We start from the raw sequence: 13,347 nt of genomic DNA, 5'->3' as shown, positions 1-13,347 counted from the left end.
TTTCTTAACCTTATTGGGGAAGGGAGGAGAGCACAGACCTTTTGGAAATCTGATGAAAGCTGTGGGTCTGTTCTCCAGAAAACTGCACACACAGCTAGACAATTTTGTACAGATTTTCAGGGGATTCATAGACTTGCCTGAAACTTTGTCATGGGTGTCAGAGGAGAACCTCTGCCTTAGGAGAAATGGTCTTAAATCAGGAGAGAGAGAATGACAAGAATGTCCCAGGAGGAGCTGGTGGTAGAGTGAAGCAGCTCCGGGGGGTGTATGACAGGGCAGGGGTACAAGTGTAAGGACTGGGGTTGAGAGAGAATAAAGAGGTAGTCAGACCAGACAGGGCGCATCCCACTGCCTCATCGTTCTAGACTCCTGCCTTTTCTCTTGCTCTAGATGACCAAAATGTTAGACTTGCTAGAGGACTTCTTAGACTACGAAGGCTACAAGTATGAGCGCATTGACGGCGGCATCACTGGTGCCCTGAGGCAGGAGGCCATCGATCGCTTCAATGGTGAGGGGGGGCCTTGGTCCCTGCTGGGTGTGGGAGGCCCGAGAAACCTGTGCCTAGGTCCCTGGGTTGGGAGGGTGCTGGCCTGGGAGGATATTAGCCACCTGGGCTTTTGAGTTGAGGGCATCGCTGTTTGTAGTCAGGGAACAACTAGGAGCAGGTGGACAGACCTGCTGGGTACAAGAAAGGCCTGATTTCCTAATTCTTGCCTCCTAGCTCCTGGGGCCCAACAATTCTGCTTCCTCCTGTCCACCCGGGCTGGAGGGCTGGGCATCAATCTGGCCACTGCCGACACTGTCATCATCTTTGATTCAGACTGGAACCCCCATAATGATATCCAGGTGAGAGCATGCCTCCTGGAGCCCCTCTGAGCAAGGAGATGTGTCTGTCTGTTCTGGGGTCAGAAATAAACCTCTTGGTGGGTAGAAGACCCTTCTTTGTCAGCCTCTTTTCCAGAGCATGTAGGGGGTGTCTCCCCTGCCACTCCCCTGGCCCATCCCCACTTTCCGGCCCCTGCAGGCCTTCAGCCGTGCTCATCGGATCGGCCAGGCCAACAAAGTGGTCATTGACTGGTTTGTGACTCGCGCATCAGTGGAAGAGCGAATCACACAGGTGGCCAAGAGAAAGATGATGCTGACGCATCTGGTGGTGCGGCCTGGGCTGGGCTCCAAGGCGGGCTCCATGTCCAAGCAGGAGCTGGATGACATCCTCAAATTTGGCACCGAGGAGCTATTTAAGGATGAAAATGAGGGTGAGAGCCTTTTCTGCAGCTCCCTGTAAGCAGGTCTTTGCTGTCTATGAGCACTTCTCTTCTGAAACCCCCTGAAGAAAATCTCTTCTCTGCATCCTTGGAGGAAGGTTGGCTTCTTTCCTTACCTGTAAGGTTGAAAACAACAGCAAATAAATCTCTGTGTAGACGTCCAGGGAAAGGGCCTTCTCCTCCAGAGCTCCCGTGAAAAGGAAGCAGAGGGGAAGGCTTTTCTCTGATGTCTCTAAAGTTCTGCCTGAGGTTCTGGTTAGAGCTCAGAGTCCCCTCTCATTCCCCAACTCCACCAGGGGAGAACAAGGAGGAGGACAGCAGTGTGATTCACTATGACAACGAGGCCATCGCTCGGCTCCTGGACCGGAACCAGGATGCAACTGAGGACACTGACGTGCAGAACATGAATGAGTATCTCAGCTCCTTCAAGGTGGCCCAGTACGTGGTGAGGGAAGAAGACAAGGTGAGAGGCTTGGGGCCAGACACTGTGCATCCCGGGCCACCTCTCAGGGGTGGTGTCCGACGTCCTTGACCAGACCTTGAAGTTGGAGGATCCCCCTTCGCTCTTGGTTTTTGTCTGATCTCTTACCCCAGTGCCCATCAGAGAGCGGTAGTGGACCTCAAACGACTTCTTGGTCTAAAGGATGAGACTGGACTTTGGAGAAAACTTAGGCAGAGAAAGCGGTGATAAACTCGGGAGGGAACCTTCTGAGTCAGAGTGGGAGGGACACAGAGGGCACTAGAGGAGAGGTTTGGAAAAAGGGAAATCACGAGGAGGAGAAGCATATTGCAGGTAAGAGGTAAGGAAAACTCACACAGAGGACTTACACACAGTGACGAGGTCTAGGGCTGGGTGGAGGCAGGCGAGTAGGGATTTTGTCATGGTGGAAGGATTGGAAGGGGAGGCCTTCAGCGTTCGTCCTGCTGCCCTTCAGATTGAGGAAATTGAACGAGAGATCATCAAGCAGGAGGAGAACGTGGATCCTGACTACTGGGAGAAGCTGCTGAGACACCACTACGAGCAGCAGCAGGAAGACCTGGCCCGCAACCTCGGCAAAGGCAAGAGGGTCCGCAAGCAGGTTAACTACAACGATGCTGCTCAGGAGGACCAAGGTGAGGACCGCCCCTGACAGAGGGACCGAGAAGGGGAGAGTGCGGAGTTAGGAGTCAGGGCCTTCCCTGCCAAGTGGAAAGAGATTAGGAAGGGACACTGGGAGCTACCCGGAGGCCGGGTGGATTTGCAGGTGATCTCAGCTATCTAGCAGTTGCAGAGGACTCAGATGGACACCCAGGGGTCCCTGTTGAGAGTGGGTTATGCAGGAGTCAGGAGGTAGGTGGGTGAGTGGACATGGTGTGTGGTGCTGAGTCAGACGGCAGGCAGTCATCCGGCATCCCTAGGAGGGCAGAGGCCAGAGCAAAGGTGCAGAAGTCTCCGAGGGGAGGCGTCCAGACAGAAGGGCCCCAGCCTGGGCTTATGCAGGGAGCCATCACTGACCACTGAGCCCTTCCCCTCGCAGACAACCAGTCAGAATACTCAGTGGGATCAGAGGAGGAGGATGAAGACTTTGATGAGCGTCCTGAAGGTGGCATCGGTTTTCTTGTTTTTCTACCGCACCTCTTCCCATTTCACTTCCCATTGTCTATTAAGCCCACTGTTTTTATACAAAATGCTCATTTGTAGAAAAAGTAAAGATTGCAGGTAAGCAAAACGGAAGAAATATCTGTAATCTTGCCACTGTTAAAATTGGGAGTATATAACCACGCAGGCTTAGATACCTAGATGAAAGATTGAGAAAGGTAACATCCTTTTACATTCCTACCAGTAATCTTGCTTGCATCGTATGGGTGCTACTGATTTTTTAGTATGACTCGATTCTTTTGGACCTATTGGGTTAGTAGTTCTGAATGCGCTGGGAAGAAAATTAGAAGCGCCTCAGAGCTGACACAGGCCTTTCCTGTGTTCTGTATCTTGTGAGAATGGAGGGCTAGGAAAGAGTGAGGGGGGGAAGGAGGTGGCAGCTCTATTAACCGGGGTCACCATCTCCCCACCCAGGGCGTCGACAGTCCAAGAGGCAGCTCCGGAACGAAAAGGATAAGCCACTGCCTCCACTGCTGGCTCGAGTTGGGGGCAACATTGAGGTGAGAGCTGGCCTAGGCCCCTCTAGGAAATTGAAGCTGAGTCACTGATGGTAGAACAGACCAAGAAATGAGATCCTGGACATTCACTGCCCACTCCCTCCTTGCCCCCATCATCAGGTGTTGGGATTCAACACCCGTCAGCGGAAGGCCTTCCTCAATGCTGTGATGCGCTGGGGCATGCCACCACAGGACGCCTTCACCACCCAGTGGCTGGTGCGGGACCTCAGGGGCAAGACTGAAAAAGAGTTCAAGTGAGTGGGGGTGATACAGGGCTGAGCTGGATGGAAGGGTAAAAACTTTGGGTGTTACTGCCTTCCTCTTGGCCACCATATGATGTGACCTTACTCAACTGATCACCGTACTCCCTGCCAGACAGTCTTTCCTGGCTCAGTTTCCTGGGGGGTGGGCTCAGCCTGCCCCACCTCCCCTCAGATGAGCCTAGAGCAGGGAGGCCAGGCTTCCTCCCCAATGGGAGAGGCAGTTGAGACAGGAGCCTCGCCTGGGCTGTCCTTGCCTCACATTTATTTGACCATGATAACCTGGCAGGGGGGCTGGTGGGAAGGATGAAGAGCTGACTGATGGGGCCTAGGAATGAAGTAACCAAGACCAAGGGGACTGTGGAAATGCAAGGGGAGGGGCAGATGGGGGAGTTAGGATTTGGAGGACAGGTGATGGTGAGATTGAGAGGCCCAGGGGAGGACCCCTGGAGGCACCCGGGAGTTTCAGGTTCAGTAATCCCTGTGCCCCCTTTACTGCCCTGCCCCCCCTAAGGCTCTTCTAACACACCTCCCACCCCCGTGCTCCTTAGGGCCTATGTGTCTTTGTTCATGCGCCATCTCTGTGAGCCCGGGGCAGACGGCTCTGAAACCTTTGCTGACGGGGTCCCTCGGGAGGGACTGAGTCGCCAGCAAGTGTTGACCCGCATTGGAGTCATGTCTCTCGTCAAGAAGAAGGTATCCGTCTTCCCCTCAGCCAAAGAGGCTGGCCGCCTAGGCCCTGTGCTCCTCTGCCTCTCGTCCCTGAGTTCCGGACTCACGCTGGTGCGAGAAAGGGAGAAGCGCTGGAGCTTGCTGTATGTCCAGGTCGCCGGAGCTGATCTCTTGTCCCTACGACTCCCCCGCACCCTTCAGGTTCAGGAGTTTGAGCACATCAATGGGCGCTGGTCTATGCCGGAGCTGATGCCTGACCCCAGTGCTGACTCCAAGCGTTCCTCCAGAGCCTCCTCTCCTACCAAAACGTCTCCCACCACTCCTGAGGCTTCTGCTGCAAACAGTCCTTGCACCTCAAAACCTGGTAATCAGCTCAGGATGGCAGGAGAGACAGATGGGGCCAGTGTCCGTTAGACGCCAAGGGTCTGGAGTTGGGGTGGGGAGTTTCTGCCTGCCTCACTCTGCCTTACCCCCGCAGCTACTCCAGCTCCCAGTGAGAAAGGAGATGGCGTAAGGACACCTCTGGAGAAGGATGAAGCAGAAAACCAGGAGGAGAAGCCAGAGAAGAATAGCAAAATTGGGGAGAAGATGGAAACAGAGGTGTGTGTGTGGCTACCTAGCTTCCTTTGAGGGAAGGGAGTGGCAGAGTCGTGGAGGCAGGTGCCTAGGAGCCGCCACTTCATCCTGACTCCGTTGTCCTCCTTTAGGCTGATACCCCCAGCCCAGCCCCATCACTTGGGGAGCGGCTGGAGCCAAGGAAGATTCCTCTAGAGGATGAGGTGCCAGGGGTACCTGGAGAGATGGAGCCTGAACCTGGGTACCGTGGGGACAGAGAGAAGTCAGGTGGGTGCATGGCCTTAGGGGTGATGGGGGGCTTAGAATTTGGGGGTTCCCTCTTCCTGGGGTCAGGGGCTGAGGGTGACATCCTCCCTTCCTGTCCCCTACCCCCTCCCACAGCCACGGAGTCGACGCCAGGAGAGAGGGGGGAGGAGAAGCCGATGGATGGACAGGAGCACAGGGAGAGGCCGGAGGGGGAGACGGGGGATTTGGGCAAGAGAGGTAATGGGTGGAAGGACCGGACACCTGGGTCCCTGAGGGAATCAGGGGAGGGGAGGTGGAGTTTTGGGAACCAAATGCCTGGGTCCTGGGTGGGTAGCTGTTCCAGGGGCCAGTACACTACAGAGAGTAGTCTTGGGACCTGGGAGGAGACTCTCCTGAGGTGTGAGCTCTGCCCTGTCTGCCGTAGCAGAAGATGTAAAAGGGGACCGGGAGCTTCGACCTGGGCCTCCTCGAGACGAGCCGCGGTCCAACGGGCGACGTGAGGAGAAGGCAGAGAAGCCGCGGTTCATGTTCAATATTGCAGACGGTGGCTTCACAGGTGGGGGGGTCCTCACTGCCCTCTGCTCCTCACTGGGGTTAGCTCATCCTCATGGGGTTTCTCTTTGGGCCTGAGGCCTCCTTCCGCCTTCAGTTCCAAGTAACTGTCAATGAAATGGTGCATGCTGCCTCTGATCCTTGCCCTTGGTCCTCCTTAAGTGTACTCCTAACTCCAAAGCTGCCTTAATCCCACCTGTACTCTTAATCCTAACTTGAACCTTGTTTGTAACTAGTTTTATTCCTAACCCCTCACCTAACCTTGCCCTGTTCCTCCTAAAAAGCCCTTAGTCCTGTCCCACTGTTCAGTTCCCTCCTCTGTACCAGTCTGTTGGGCTTCACAAACTCCTGATGCCTCATCTGTCTTCTGTCCTCTTTTCAGAGCTCCACACGCTGTGGCAGAATGAGGAACGGGCAGCTGTTTCCTCGGGGAAACTCAATGAGATCTGGCACCGAAGACATGACTATTGGCTTCTGGCTGGGATTGTCCTGTATCCTTGGCTACAAATGCAAGAAAAAAATGTTCTCTCAGCCTGGAGAGAGGGGAACTACACTTAGGGAAGGGGGCCTAGTGCCACACTTTGGGGCGACCAGGCCAAAAGGAAGGCGTTCACAGCCCAGCCCTGTTAAATTCCTTGATGATCCACTTCCTTTATTGGCAGCCATGGCTACGCACGGTGGCAGGACATCCAGAATGATGCTCAGTTTGCCATTATCAACGAGCCATTTAAAACTGAAGCCAATAAGGGGAACTTTCTGGAGATGAAAAATAAGTTCCTGGCCCGGAGATTCAAGGTGAGGATGAGGGAGGAAAGGAACAGTGTTGAAGAGGGGCTTGGGTGAGAAGTGGGACCAGATCTGGTTGGAATGTAGGCAGGGTTAACACCTTGAGGGTTGAGGCGATGCTTGAGGCAAAGACCAGAGGGTCACCTTGTGTTTGGCACTGTGGTCTGGATCGGGGTCACAGTCAGTATTGGTGTGGAGCTGGGGGTCTGGGCCGCTGGTGAGGGCAGTGTGGGTCTCCAGCCCCGAGCTGCGTGCTTGCTGCTGGCAGCTCCCGCACTCACCCCCTCCCCACGCCCTTAGCTCCTGGAGCAGGCGCTGGTGATTGAGGAGCAGCTGCGGCGGGCGGCCTACCTGAACCTATCACAGGAGCCGGCGCACCCCGCCATGGCCCTCCACGCCCGCTTCGCCGAGGCCGAGTGCCTGGCCGAGAGCCACCAGCACCTCTCCAAGGAGTCGTTGGCGGGGAACAAGCCGGCCAACGCCGTGCTGCACAAGGGTAAGGGCCGCGGCGGCCCCGCGCGGGGGAGGGCCCACAACGCTGCGTAAGTCTTCACCCCGCACCCCTCAAAATCTTCCCACCCCTCTGACCCCTTTACCCTCTGAACCACCCCCCTCTGACCTCTGACCCCACCCCGACCCACCTGGTACCCCCTTGGTTTTTAGCCTCTAGGATTCGTGCAGCCAGCCCTCATCCGTGCCTAGTAGCATTCACATCAGTGCCTAAGGGAGGGACCTTCCCCCCAACCCCCCAATCTCCATGAGACTGTGCCACGTCCCCTCCACAGGGCAGAACTTCTTCGCTGACCCACACACCTGCCATATTGCTAATAGCACTCTCTCTGGGGCCCTGGCCTGTGTATAGTCCACAAAAGTCCTTACCCCCGGTCCCACAAACCACGTTCCTCACGTCTCATTCACCCCATGAAGCAGAAAGCACCTCCGTCCCACCCTCTGACCCTACCCCATGAAACTTCCCTTTGACCTTCAACCCTTCCTCCCAAACCCTCTTACCTTGATAATAATAGATTAAGTTCTAAAGCCCTCTAACCATCTAATCCTGTCTGATGTAGTGACTGATTCCTGGCCCCTTTGACTCCTGTTCTAATTCCTTGAATCTGTAATGCTGACCCTCTAACCTCCCTCCCCCCCTTACATATTAAAACTTTGATTCCTTACGTCTTTGACACCACTTACCACCTCCCACGCCTCCTGACTATTTCCTCCCCATCATCCCCAACCCCAAAACCTCACTCTTTCAGTATGGGATGTTCTGACAACTCCCCGCCCCCATGTCTTCCGATGTCCTCCCTCCCCTATCTCCCTTTTCTCCATATTCCCTTTTCCTTTCTTCTTTCTCTCCATCTGTGTCCTCTGTGGTGATCTGGTCTCTCTGCCTCTTTACCTGACACTTTTTCTTGTCCCCGAGTTGCTCTTTTTTTCTACTTCTGTCATTTCCTTGGTCTCTGATTCTTCGACATCTGTGCCCTCCTCTCTCTCCTTCTCTGACTGTATCTGTCCATGTGACTCCTCATCTCTTTTCCTGGCTCCATCTCTCCCTTTCCCTGTCTTTCTCTTGCCCTTCTTTCTCCGTGGCCCGGGCCCCAGTTCTGAACCAGCTGGAGGAGTTGCTGAGCGACATGAAGGCGGACGTGACCCGCCTGCCAGCCACGCTGTCCCGAATACCCCCCATCGCAGCCCGCCTTCAGATGTCCGAGCGCAGCATCCTCAGCCGGCTGGCCAGCAAGGGCACGGAGCCTCACCCCACACCGGTAACCCTCTTTCCCCCGACTCCAGTTTTCCCTGTTGGTACTCCTCCTGCACACGTAGGAACACCTCCTTCAGAGCCCCGTGCAGTGTGGAACAACGACCTGCTCCAGCACGCTCGTCAGCCTTGAGCCTCCCTGCCTGTGTGATACCCCTCAGTAGTTCTGGAGTTGGCCCATGATGTCTCCCCGACAGCTTCTTTCCTCACAGACTGTGGACCCTCTAATGTGGGCTCGCTCTCTCTTCCAGGCCTTCCCCCCGGGGCCGTACGCTACACCTCCGGGGTACGGGGCGGCCTTCAGCGCCGCACCCGTAGGGGCCCTGGCCGCCGCAGGCGCCAATTACAGCCAGATGCCTGCAGGGTCCTTCATCACAGGTCAGCTGGTGACTTCCTGCCTCCTGCTCCTTGCATTCTTCCTTTTCCAAGCTTCATCCCTGCTCAGCTACCCTTTTACTTGTCCAGCCCATCTCATTTCCTTGGAAGTATCCAGTGTTTTATGGAATGGAGTGGTTCTGGACTTTGTTTTTCCCATCCCTTTCTCAGCTTCTCTTCCATTCCCATCGTCAAAAACCTCATCTAGGGTTTTAGTGGTTCTGTGGCTTGGTACTACCTACCTGAGCCTCCTCCAGCTGTTTACTTCAGAGGAAGAGAATATGAAATTGGAAGGGGGTTCCGGGGAAAGTTGGAGCGTGTGTTCCATCATGCATACAGTGGGGAATCTCAGAGAGAGAGATTTTTTCCCATCCCTACCTTAGAAAATTGGATGTGGCATGAGGTGACCTAGAAGTAAGAACATACTGTCGTCAGGAAGCAGTCGACAATGGGAAGTGAAGGAGGGATTGACCCTTCCTTACCCCCTTCCCAAACAGCCGCCACCAACGGCCCTCCAGTGCTGGTGAAGAAGGAGAAGGAAATGGTGGGGGCATTGGTGTCAGACGGGCTGGATCGGAAGGAGCCCCGAGCCGGGGAGGTGATCTGTATAGACGACTGACCGGATCCCAGGCCTGCCCTTCACCCAGGCCCCGTCCCCGAGGCCGACCCCCAGCTCAGGCTCTGGGGCCTGTTGCCAGTCCTCCGCCTTCCCCACCCCTTGGGCCCCCGCTGGGCTAGGAGCCCCTTTGCCCCTCTCTACAGCTCTCTTCAAGAAGGGCCCTTTGTCCTTCTCCACCCCGTGCACCTTTCCCACCGTGCTTTGAAGACTGTGCTGGTGAGAAGAGGTCTGGGTGGGAGGTGGTCAGCAGGGTCTTCCGAGTACCTGTACCCCCCACTGCCCAGCACACACAGCTTCCCAGTGAGCGGCTGTGGGGGGGGGGGGAAGAGGTGGAGCCGCCCCAGTTCTTATTCCTGCAGCGTAAGCTCCATCTCTTGCAGAAGTGGGGGGTTAGCCTTGCCCGGCCTTTAGGGACTTTGGTGGGGAAAAGAGCTTTCAAGAGAGGAGGGTGACTTTAGAGAGGGGTGGCAGTGAGCCCTGGGAGGGTGGAAGGGAAGAGGAGGGGCGGCTGCATGTTTCCTTCCCCTACCTCCCCCCAAATGGAGGGCGGAGCAGTTAACAAGGGAGGGAGTCCATTGCTGTTCAGCCTCAGAATAAAGGCGCCGTTCACTGGCTCAGTTACCTCCTGCGTACCGGCATCTTGTGTTGGGAATCTTCCCCCCTCCCTAGGGACCAAGGACCACCCCTACAAAGAGAGTAATATTTGGGTGATACTCCCTTAAGCCAAAGAGGAGCTCCCCAATCTGTCCTAGGGACCCAGGTAACCTAGAAAGGGTGGTGGAGAACACAATGGGCCAGATGTGGGGGGAGCCCCCAGTTTTGGGGCTCAGGTTCTTGGAGGACTTCTACCCTCCCTCCTGAAGACCTGGATATGAACTAAACTTGAGTGGGTCAGGCAGGGGGTCTAGTCAGGGGACTACCTTGCCTTTGGGACCAGAGCAAAATAGTGGAGGGCAGGCTGGGGAGACATGGGCACATCCTCCTCCCCAGGAGGGGCTGGGGAGAGTGGCAGTTTGCATGGCGAACCCCCCACTTGCTCTTCGCTCCCCTTCACTTTCTTGCTGCTCCTTTCCCGGTCTCTTCACACCCACTCCTGGTCTGTCCCAGTCCCCTCTTCTGTATCAGGTTTATTGGTTGTACATATAAATTATACTTTCCTTTCTGTGTGCTCTGTTATTTTTGAGTGGGGGAGTTCTTTGGTTTCGGGGAGGGATGAGGAAAGAAAGGGTGTTGCTTCCTGCCATTTCCTATTACCCATTTCTCTCTTTTTTTAAATCTTGTGACTTTTCCTTTTTCTCATTTTTATTTGTTGGATCATCAGCTACAACTCCAAGGCTCTTTTTCCAACCCTCACCCCAGTGTGATGAGCTCAGCGGAGATGGAGGGTGACAGCAGGACACCTCCACAGGCCTCAGGTTGAGATCAGAGAGAGAGCAGGAATTACTGGACAGAAGTTTAGTGGGAGGGGTGCCTGATAAGTTTCAGAACTGCCTTCCATTCATCCTTTTGATCGTCCTTTCCACCTTCAGCTTGTTTAGTTCTGCCAAGAGTCAGTAGAGGTCACTACAGCTTCATAGGTTCAGTTCCCAGTTGCAGAAGCACACTTTTATTTTAAAGGAGCTGGGGGGTGGGGGGTCAGACCTGCATAGCTTGCTAAAGATTTGAACCGCTGGACACTACAGCTTGACATGTATTCACTACCAGAGCTTCTCAGAGGCTGAGAGACCAGACAATTTTTGAGGCTATTATATTAAAAAATGTAATTCCAACAAGCATTTATTGAGTACATGTTAAAAACACTGCTGTTGCCCTTGGAGATACAACAGTCACAAGTTAGTCACTGCTGTCATGGAGCTTACACTGTAGTGCAGGACACCAACAAAACACATATCAGAAAATAAAAGTAAAAAAACAAGGCATTGTATTACAGAGGGTGAGGGAGGGGGCTACACCAGATTGAAAGCCGAGAAAGACCTCCCCAAAGAGGGAATATTTAAGCTGAGACTTAACGAAAGGAAAAAGGTAAAAACATAGTTAGAAAAATTGAGGTTTATTCTTAATAAGTTCCCCTTTTTAACTCAGGGGAAAATGTAACATAGTCTAGGACCTGGACCAGTGCTTCTTAAATTTTTATTTAAATGGATCACCTGGGATTCTTGTTAAAATGCAGAGTCTAATTCAGTAAGTCAGAAGTGAAATCCTGAGATTTTGCACTTCCAACAAGCTCCCAGTCATGCCGATGCTGCTGGTCCTTGACTGTAACTCTACGATCACAAGATACGAACAGGACTTTTAAATTGAACCCCTGCCCTGAAATAGGTGATGTCTAAATATGGGACACAAGTTTAAAATTGTATGATGAGCATCTTTTTTCAGTAGTGACAGTGTTTCCTTGTGGCTGTAAAAATAATATCGAAAGTTTACAATTCACTGCCATAGCCAAATGGCTCTCCCTCCTATCCTTGATAGGCCCTAATGAGGTGACTCGGATAAATGCCCTTTGGACGTCGTCATACCTGCCCTAGCAGGTTGAAGGGAGATTCTGAAATGAAGCGAGGCTCCTAATCTCATAGGTGGGGATGCGTCTTGACAATTTTAGGAACACAGTACTGGGAAGGGGGAAACTAGTAGGCATACCAGCGGAGGGAGTAGGGGGGGTACGGTTTATTTTTCTCAGTTCTCTTAGGTGCTAGAGAAGTGAGATTAATATGATATGGAAATCAGCCTCTTCTCTCCCGTTCCGTCTTTTTTAAACTTTCAAATCATTGACACAGAATTGCTAAAATGGGACCTGTTGCTCCCACACATCAGAGCTGCCCTGGACAAAAGCCAAAGTCACAGCTAGGGAAATAGTCTGTCTGCTTCCCACGGGAACGTAGACTTTGTTTCTATCCTCCCTGGGCCATTCCATCCTGAATATGCAAGGCTGGCACAGTCGGGGGCGATTCGTCTAGGAGCCTCCCCAGCGCAGCATCAACACCTCCCAGGGCGTTCCCTTCCGCCCTTGGCTCACCTCCCTCATCCGTGACACTCCGGGACATGACAGGGGGTGGGCTTGGCACCAGTTCCTTGTAGTACAGCGCACCCCGAGAATGCAGCTCCCGCCTTTCTTCTGCCGTAGCTTCAGGGTTCCGCGGTTACAGCGTGCAGCGGGTCATGTGGGCCGAGTCCTTGATCTCCGGACAGTACAGCACTGGGGGGAAGGAGGAGGATTAGTGGCAGCGGAAGGGCGCAGCCGAACCGGCGTTCCGGGGCGCTCTCCCTCCACTGCCTACCCGGGCGGCCCCTCACCGTTGCTAGGCAGCGGGCGCCGCCACCTGCGCGCGGGTGCCAGCACCCGGGCCCAGGGCCGCAGGAGCTCACGCCATCGCGCGCTCCTAGGCCCCGCCCCCTTCTCTCCGTTTCCTAGTCATCGGCCTCTCGGCCGCCTCACCGCTTTTCCGAACTGGACCACCCGCCCCATTAGATTCGTGCGCGGCCCGCTCTGTTGCCTCCAAGCGTGACCACAAGTCCGGGTTGACAGCGACTTCAGTGACCCTGCCGCGCGGGAGCAGGGTGGGCGTGCGACAGAAGGGGCACATGACGACGTGGCGCAGACTCACTGCGCGCGCGGCCGCCCCGCCGCCGTCGCCACGCGCCGCCAACTCGCGCAGACAGGCGGTGCAGAGCGTGTGGCCGCAGCGGGCGCGCCGTCCCGGGGAGGCGGCGGGGCTCGCGGTCCCCGAGGTTGAAGGGCCGGTAGCAGATGTTGCAGTCCAGCTCGCCCCGCTCCGGAAGAGACGGCACCCTCACCAGGAGCTGCATCGTGCCCGCCGCGGACTCCAGGGCGTCGCTAACGGAGCGGGCCTGTTCTGGGGCCCGCGCCGAGGCCTGTTGCCCCTTTTAATAGTGAGACCCCCGCCCCTCTTGAGGCGTCAAGCGGCGGTCAGGCCGCTCCCCGCGGCAGCACGCGTGGGGGCGGTGGAGGTGCGAGACCCCAAATGCCAGCCATGGCGAAGCGAGGGGAGCGGGCCAGGCGGTGCGAGGGCTGGGGAGGGGAAGTCGCGGCATGCCCCCCACACACACTCCGTCCATGGCTTCCTTTATCCCCCACGCAGA

General features: G+C 55.2%; 2 protein-coding genes and 1 non-coding gene across 22 annotated transcripts in view; 2 read left to right on the top strand and 1 right to left on the bottom strand.

Moving 5' to 3' along the window:
* LOC149744783 (ATP-dependent chromatin remodeler CHD3-like) overlaps positions 1 to 10,411 on the top strand; it is a 25,188-nt gene extending 14,777 nt beyond the window's left edge. For 5 of the 20 annotated variants that reach the window (XM_089899817.1, XM_089899818.1, XM_089899819.1 and 2 more), the window contains exons 21-40: positions 391 to 508; positions 722 to 846; positions 1,025 to 1,256; positions 1,562 to 1,728; positions 2,201 to 2,378; positions 2,783 to 2,848; positions 3,319 to 3,404; positions 3,522 to 3,655; positions 4,213 to 4,357; positions 4,535 to 4,697; positions 4,812 to 4,933; positions 5,041 to 5,176; positions 5,291 to 5,392; positions 5,580 to 5,711; positions 6,090 to 6,198; positions 6,370 to 6,502; positions 6,794 to 6,989; positions 7,753 to 8,262; positions 8,507 to 8,633; positions 9,128 to 10,411. In XM_089899817.1, coding sequence (XP_089755943.1) covers positions 391 to 508; positions 722 to 846; positions 1,025 to 1,256; positions 1,562 to 1,728; positions 2,201 to 2,378; positions 2,783 to 2,848; positions 3,319 to 3,404; positions 3,522 to 3,655; positions 4,213 to 4,357; positions 4,535 to 4,697; positions 4,812 to 4,933; positions 5,041 to 5,176; positions 5,291 to 5,392; positions 5,580 to 5,711; positions 6,090 to 6,198; positions 6,370 to 6,502; positions 6,794 to 6,989; positions 7,753 to 8,262; positions 8,507 to 8,633; positions 9,128 to 9,368 — 3,222 coding nt within the window. In that variant the 3' untranslated portion in view covers positions 9,369 to 10,411. Of the gene's footprint in view, positions 1 to 390; positions 509 to 721; positions 847 to 1,024; positions 1,257 to 1,561; positions 1,729 to 2,200; positions 2,379 to 2,782; positions 2,849 to 3,318; positions 3,405 to 3,521; positions 3,656 to 4,212; positions 4,358 to 4,534; positions 4,698 to 4,811; positions 4,934 to 5,040; positions 5,177 to 5,290; positions 5,393 to 5,579; positions 5,712 to 6,089; positions 6,199 to 6,369; positions 6,503 to 6,793; positions 7,036 to 7,563; positions 8,263 to 8,506; positions 8,634 to 9,127 lie in introns of those variants that run through there. The other 15 variants (XM_089899827.1, XM_089899834.1, XM_089899825.1 and 12 more) reach the window with 11 other exon arrangements.
* On the top strand, positions 3,788 to 3,927 carry LOC149744784 (small Cajal body-specific RNA 21). The gene has a single exon (XR_016390452.1).
* Positions 10,339 to 13,347, bottom strand: LOC115803600 (RING finger protein 227). The gene is given in 4 exon segments (XM_030763333.2): positions 10,339 to 12,442; positions 12,541 to 12,650; positions 12,652 to 12,939; positions 12,941 to 13,347. Coding segments are annotated over 4 exon segments (567 nt in total). The 5' UTR covers positions 13,054 to 13,347; the 3' UTR covers positions 10,339 to 12,386.

The sequence above is a fragment of the Delphinapterus leucas genome, chromosome 19, assembly GCF_059928025.1.
Source record: "Delphinapterus leucas isolate spDelLeu-1000000601 "Yukka" chromosome 19, BTC_Dleu_Yukka2, whole genome shotgun sequence".
Lineage (NCBI taxonomy): Eukaryota > Metazoa > Chordata > Mammalia > Artiodactyla > Monodontidae > Delphinapterus > Delphinapterus leucas.
The sequence above is the reverse complement of the archived record's forward strand: the minus strand, read 5'-3'. Positions and strand labels throughout refer to the sequence as shown.